Below are 6,545 nucleotides of genomic sequence, written 5' to 3' on the forward strand. Positions count from 1 at the left end.
AAATGTAAATTTCTAGACAGAAATTTGTTAATAATGTGCTGTGAAATATATGAGTAAGCATGGCCGGCTCAATAGGACAGGACAGACAATGGGTTTCCTTCAAATCCACTTTTATTTCTGTTGCTTGAAGATAACAACATTCATCTGCTTGCCATGCATATCAGCATAATCCCAAAGTCAGATTAAACATCCTGTCAAGACTGAGGCTCTCTCTTGAGTGTGTGGGGATGGATGATTTATCCCGTTGGTTCGAAAAACATTTCCACGTCATGGACCCCCGAACTGTATTTGGCCGCGGACCTGCATTTGAAAAGATTTTGTGCCTCTCTGCAGGGACCCCATAAGAGAAGATTTATGTTCAGAATGTTCAAAATGTGTCCACATTTTCACGTTTTTTCAAACAATATAAAAGATTTGCCGATCTACCAGCTCACAATGCATCACATCAAGACACATTGTGAGCTTGTAGACCTGCCATTTTCAAATAGCCAGAATTACAAAATTGGGTTAAAGTGGTTCAACAGATTTTGATGCTATAACTAATTTTGTTGGGGACCCCCTGGAACCCCTTTGAGGACCCCTGGGAGGTACCCAGACCCCACTTTGAGAACCACTGATTTACTGTGTGAGCACAGGTGCGTAGTCAATCAGAGTCAGACCCAGCTCAGAGTCTAATTAGTTTGATTCAGGTCAAGTGTGACTGCTTATATCAGCCATCACCAACCCTACAGTAAGGTAGGCTGCACACCAAGAGAAAATATTTCAGTTCACTCCTTTAATTGAGAGCAGCTCAATAAAACACTATGTTGCTGTACCGTTTATTCGCTTACTGCTTATATGTTGCTTTAATTTTTACATTATAATTATTTGTATTAACTGGAGAAGAGGTGCCTAGTTGTTTTTTTTAAAGAGTTGCCTAGTTGTGTTTAATCTTGCCTTTTGAATTACATGCCATCAATACACTATCCTAATGTTTTATTCTTATTGTCAATCAAATATCATTATGAGATGAAGTGACAAAAGTAATTGACGGTATTCTCATGGTGGCCATTTTGTTCTATATCATACTCAGGGATAGGAAGCCCAGTACCTACCCAGCCCTGAGTAGGATGTAAATGTAAAATGGCCTCTGTGCAAATATGGTCAATGTTGTGCTATGAAATTAAAAGGGGTTTAATTTTATTAACCAGTCTATGAACTGCTACCCAGTGCTCATTGTGTTTTAAGTTAACACTTACTGTTCTAAAGAACTAAAGAGACAACAATGATGCTGACAATATGATGTCATGGTTTGGTTTTAACAGCTACCTGTCTCGCTCCCTCCCCCTCTGTCTTAAACCGCCTCCTCCTCTCTGTCCCCAGAGAGTAGGTGTGGTCTTCACCTTACCTGCACACAGGTGGATACTCTTCAGGTGTCACAACAGGGCATGCTGTGCAGTAGCAACAGAAAGGGGGAAGGGAATGAGAGAGAAGAGAGAGAGAAATAACAGAGGGGACATAGAAGAATAGAAAAATAAAGAAGCAGGCAGTGAGGGGTTGAAAAGGGGGAGGGACAGAGATACAGGAGAGAAGTGTGACTGGAAAACAGAGGTGCTGTGGCAGATCTGGGAGCCAGATACACCTGGAGTCAGGCACTACTATAGGAGCTACTGGAGGCTGGACATAGAACTGGATTAGCCGGACAGGCTGAGGAAGTAGCTCGCCCGGCTGCCATTCATGACAACACCTGCTTTAGTGAGAAGAGATGCAGAGCATAAGCTTGTGTAAGTAACAGCAACAGATCGAATGCGAGAGAGAAAGCGGTGACTCGTCAGGCACCCTGCGGGAGAAGACGGAGCAGTGCGCCGATCACAGAGGCCAGGAGGCTTGAACCGGGACCGTGCTGGGGCAGAACGGTGAGGAGAGCTATTGAACTGTGAGGACCGCTAGAGGGGCAGCCGTGTCTCTCTTCTCCTCGTCGGCATGGTCTCTATGGGGATGCAGATGCTGGGCAGCGCCCTCTGTCTACTAGGCTGGGTGGGGGTCATCATCAGCTGCATCATGCCCATGTGGCGGGTCACGGCCTTCGTGGGCAGCACCATCGTCACCTCGCAGACCATGTGGGAGGGCATCTGGATGAGCTGCGTGGTCCAGAGCACGGGCCAGATCCAGTGCAAGCCGTACGACTCCCTCCTGGCGCTGACCTCCGACCTGCAGGCTGCCAGGGCTCTCATGGTCTTCAGCATCGTCATGGGCGGCATGGGGCTTCTACTGGCCTTCGTCGGGGGCAAGTGCACTCGCTTTCTGGACGAGGAAGGAGGAGGAAGTAAAGGCCGCGTTGCTCTGGCGGCGGGGGTGGTGCTGATCGCCACAGGGGTGTTGTGTTTGATCCCCACGTCCTGGACGGCTGGGTCGGTGGTGCGCAACTTCTACAGCGCCGTCAACGATGCCCAGCGCCGGGAGATCGGTGCGTGCCTGTACATCGGCTGGGGCGCGTCCATCCTGCTCATCCTCGGCGGGGGTTTGTTCATCAGTTCGGCACGGTCCTTCCACAGCCATAATGCAGACAAGAGCCCCTCTGTGCGCTACCTGGTGGTGCGTTCCTCCAACGGCTCAGGGCAGACGGGCTCTCGGTACACCGGCCCGCCGTCAATGAGGTCTCAGCCCAGCGGGCGAGCGTTGCCGAGGTCACAGAGCTACGACGGACTGTCGGCAAAGCCAAAAGAGCCACTGTACGTGATGGCTCCCTCAGAGGGCGAACCGGACGTGAGGTCGGGGTCAGAGTATTCTGGCAGCATGGCACCATCCACAAAGTCTCAGATGAAGAGACCCAGCTCGACTAAATCGGAGCAAAGCCATGCACCATCTACAAAGTCTCAGTTGAAACGACTCCAATCACAGGAGAGCTTAGTGGAGTCTGAGGCTAATGAGGAGGATTCTTCCTCAAACCCAGCCAGGACATATATATGAACACACACACACACACACACACACACACACACACACACACACACACACACACACACACACACACACACACACACACACACACACACACACACACACACACACACACACACACACACACTCTCACCCCTTCCTGTGAATGAATATATGGACATAATTGATCATGAACTATTTTGAGTTATGCGTTTGATTGTTTTTAAGTTGCTATTTGTGTTTGGAAAATGAAGGATATATATTGCACTGGTGTTTCATTCCATAACGCCTAAACAAAAGTGTCAACAAGCTAGTGATATTATATTGACACAAATCCCTTTTTTAAACCCTGTTTTAGTCCTATTTTAAACTTTGTTGTACAATTGTGTGCGTGCCTAAAATAGCAGATCTACAGAACTTTTTGACATTTGTTTTCAACGTTTGAGATTCCCAAAAAAGTTGTTAATACTAACATGGGAACTGAAAGGGGTTCATCAGCAAAAGGTTATGAATTCTACCTATAAAAAAATTATGTAAACCTTCAATACCTCTGAATATTTGTATTTAACACATTGTGACCAGTGCTGTTGCAAAAGCATTTTGTACTTTTTTTCCCTGTACCTTTTTTAGTAAAAAGATTTGAATCAAACCAACATGCTTTTTCATTTCATGTAGAAGCATTTTAAAATCCCATGAAGTACTAAAAATACATACCGGTGTTTAACCTATTTAGACCTGGAAAGCCTACACGTTGTTATACTTTTCAATCCGGGAAAGCATCTGTGACATTTTAGATGTTGCTATATATATATATATATATATATATATATATATTATTCGAATAAAGAATTGAACTTTTTCAGAAAACTGAAAAGAAACGTTAGGATTTAGAATGATTATATCGGCCTCAGGTCTAGAAAGGTTAAAGGGGGTTATGATATTCTTAAGTGTTATATAGCTCCATATTTCATTGCTATAGTTTGTTCAGTAACATGGGTCTCTCCCCATCTCTCCAGCTCTTTAATAAACAGAAAATTAATTTTCAGGTTGGGATACTAATTTCATCCAATCAGGAGAGAGAACTCATACAGGATACAGGAAACGTGAAAATGAAATGGTTGACCAGATGAAAATTAAATTTATTTTCTGTTGACTAAAGAGCTGGAGAGACGGGGAGACCCCTGATACTGAAAAAATGCTGAGGCTATAAACTTTTAACTTCTTTTAAAGGAGAAGCATGACCTTTCTCACTTCAGCAATCTAATGTGCTTTTCCCACATAGCTTTAACATGGTGATTGAAAATAGCCTCCTCATTGAATTCCTCTATAATCATTTCCCTGGGCATTCAGTCTCCATTCCCTAGCCATGGAAATCCACAGGATAAACTGGTTTGACAGAGACTGAGGTGACATAGGTTTACCACGCTAGAGGACAAAGTGATGTGTTTGTCAGGCCCAGGGATTCAAATTTAGTTTCAGTGAATGATGCACAGAGGAAACAAAAATGGCGTTGCTTGTTCCAAGCACTTTCTATCCAAATATTGCATGTAATGCACACATTGTATAGCACTTGAGTCCAGGTCAAGCTTGAATTTGATAGTTTCTGATATTGCTTTCAAAATGTGTCTCCTTTAGGCCTACTAACTACTCGCACAGCATGATGCATATGTTGGACAAACATGCATATGTTGGACACTATGTTCAATATATTTGGAGTAGAGACATGCCATTGAGACATTTACACAAACTAAAGAAATGTGTGAGGTAAATGTTCTACAACTGATGGGAGGAAGCTGCAATCTCTTTGCTAGGAGTTGATGAATCCATCCCACTCACCACATGACCTCCCTCCATTCACCTCCATCTAGACTACAAAGCAGTTAAATCAGTGGTAAATAAAAAAACAGCTCAGCTCTGTTCAAACTATGGGTAAATAAGAAACAGTACTCTGATCTACTCAGTTCTAAACACAGGTTTAAACCAAAGACTGTGGTTCAAACACCCAGGAACCAGCGCCCCCTACAGCCCTTCTTCCATACTGTAGACAGACCACTGTCATCTCTTCTGTATAAAGGCCTGGAATGTGAAATATCCTGAATACCTTTTATTCCCGTTATACTGTGTATAATTTCCTCATACAGTATGTATATTTGTTCAGAATTATCCCTGTGAAACTCTTAATATAATAAACTTAAAAGGTTTGTTTAATCCATGGTGGAAAAGGAAACATACATGTGTTTGGTTTTGGTCATTTTCTTTGGCTAAAATAAGTGTTAAATAGCTCTATATTCTGATAGTACTCATTGCTATAGAGTGTTTGTTCAGTAACAGGAGTCTCCATGTCTCTCGCCCTCTTTATTAAACAGAAAATGCATTTTCAGGTCGGGATACCAATTTTATCCAGTCAGGACATACAGATTAAACAAGTGAAATTGGAAGTGATGACACAAATAAATGAGCAGACAAAATTGGAACTGGATCACTATCAAAATGAAGCTGATAAATGGGTACTCTCTCCTGATTAGCTGAAATGTTGTCACCTACAGTACCTGAAAATGTATTTTCTGTTTATTAAACAGCTGGAGAGACAGGGAACCCCCTGATACTGTACTCTATAGCAATGATTTCTATCAGAATATAGAGCTTTAACCTTTTAACATAAAGCTTTTTATTTTAACCAAAAGTATCACTTACCCTGTCTTTAACTACATAAACATTTGCTTGACTGACTTTCACTGCAAATATAATGCTCAACTCAAATTAACGAATACTTTTACTTCAGAGGACTGTTATGTGGATGAATCCATCTACTAGTTTTCATATAAAATGTGGTTTACAAGTTTAACACAATTTCAACAATTCTCGAAATAAATTAATAAATAAGAGAATAATTAACACTGGGAAACTTGTTTTTACAGTAACTGCATTCTAAACTATAATTCAAAAACATTCATCTGGCATTTCCCATGTCCCATTGTCCCAGAGCGACACTTTGTGAGACTTAAACACTTAATATCATAAACTCAACAGGCTTACTAGGCTGTAGGAGCTACAGTAACAAGCTTTTTCAACAGCCACTCTGAGCATCTCTACTCAATTTGTATATCAAAATCTCTGTGGTTCCTTTTATAATTACATTTGTGGACTTTTTGTCAATATGTTCAACCCTCAAAGGGTTTAATTTTAACTTTCATGTTATGATACTCCCATACTCCTCTTCACATATTTCTCAAGCTGTACAATTATGCCATTTTGTGTGCAAATAGATCAAGCCTAAACACACCTATGTACTGTATATTCTATGTATGTATTGCCTATAAACCAAACAACCAAGACAAGAACTTGCAGCTAAATACTGTTTATGAATTATCTCTTAGCTTAATCACAATTTAGCAAGCCAGATTGTCTATATAAAAGCCTATGTTTTTTTTTTTACTGGGTGCAGGCAAATAACGTGACGTTTCGATGTCAATACATCTTCATCAGGTCAGGTCCATGACCTGATGAAGCTGGATTGACATTGAAACGTTGTCACGTTTTTTTTGCCTCATACCAGTCCCGCTCCTGAGATGCACCGGACCAGCCTGAATTTGGCTTGAGGCACGGTGGAACCCCTTTGTTCCTAC

General features: G+C 42.1%; 1 protein-coding gene across 1 annotated transcript; it reads left to right on the forward strand.

Moving 5' to 3' along the window:
* The first annotated feature begins 1,415 nt into the window (after positions 1-1,415).
* LOC308090622 (claudin-4-like) lies at positions 1,416-3,718 on the forward strand. The gene has a single exon (XM_080435866.1). The coding sequence runs from the start codon at positions 1,963-1,965 to the stop codon at positions 2,947-2,949; it is 987 nt and encodes a 328-aa protein (XP_080291992.1). The 5' UTR covers positions 1,416-1,962; the 3' UTR covers positions 2,950-3,718.
* The last annotated feature ends 2,827 nt before the right edge of the window (positions 3,719-6,545 follow it).

Source organism: Gymnoscopelus braueri (assembly GCF_963280865.1).
Source record: "Gymnoscopelus braueri genome assembly, chromosome: 8".
Taxonomy (NCBI): domain Eukaryota; kingdom Metazoa; phylum Chordata; class Actinopteri; order Myctophiformes; family Myctophidae; genus Gymnoscopelus; species Gymnoscopelus braueri.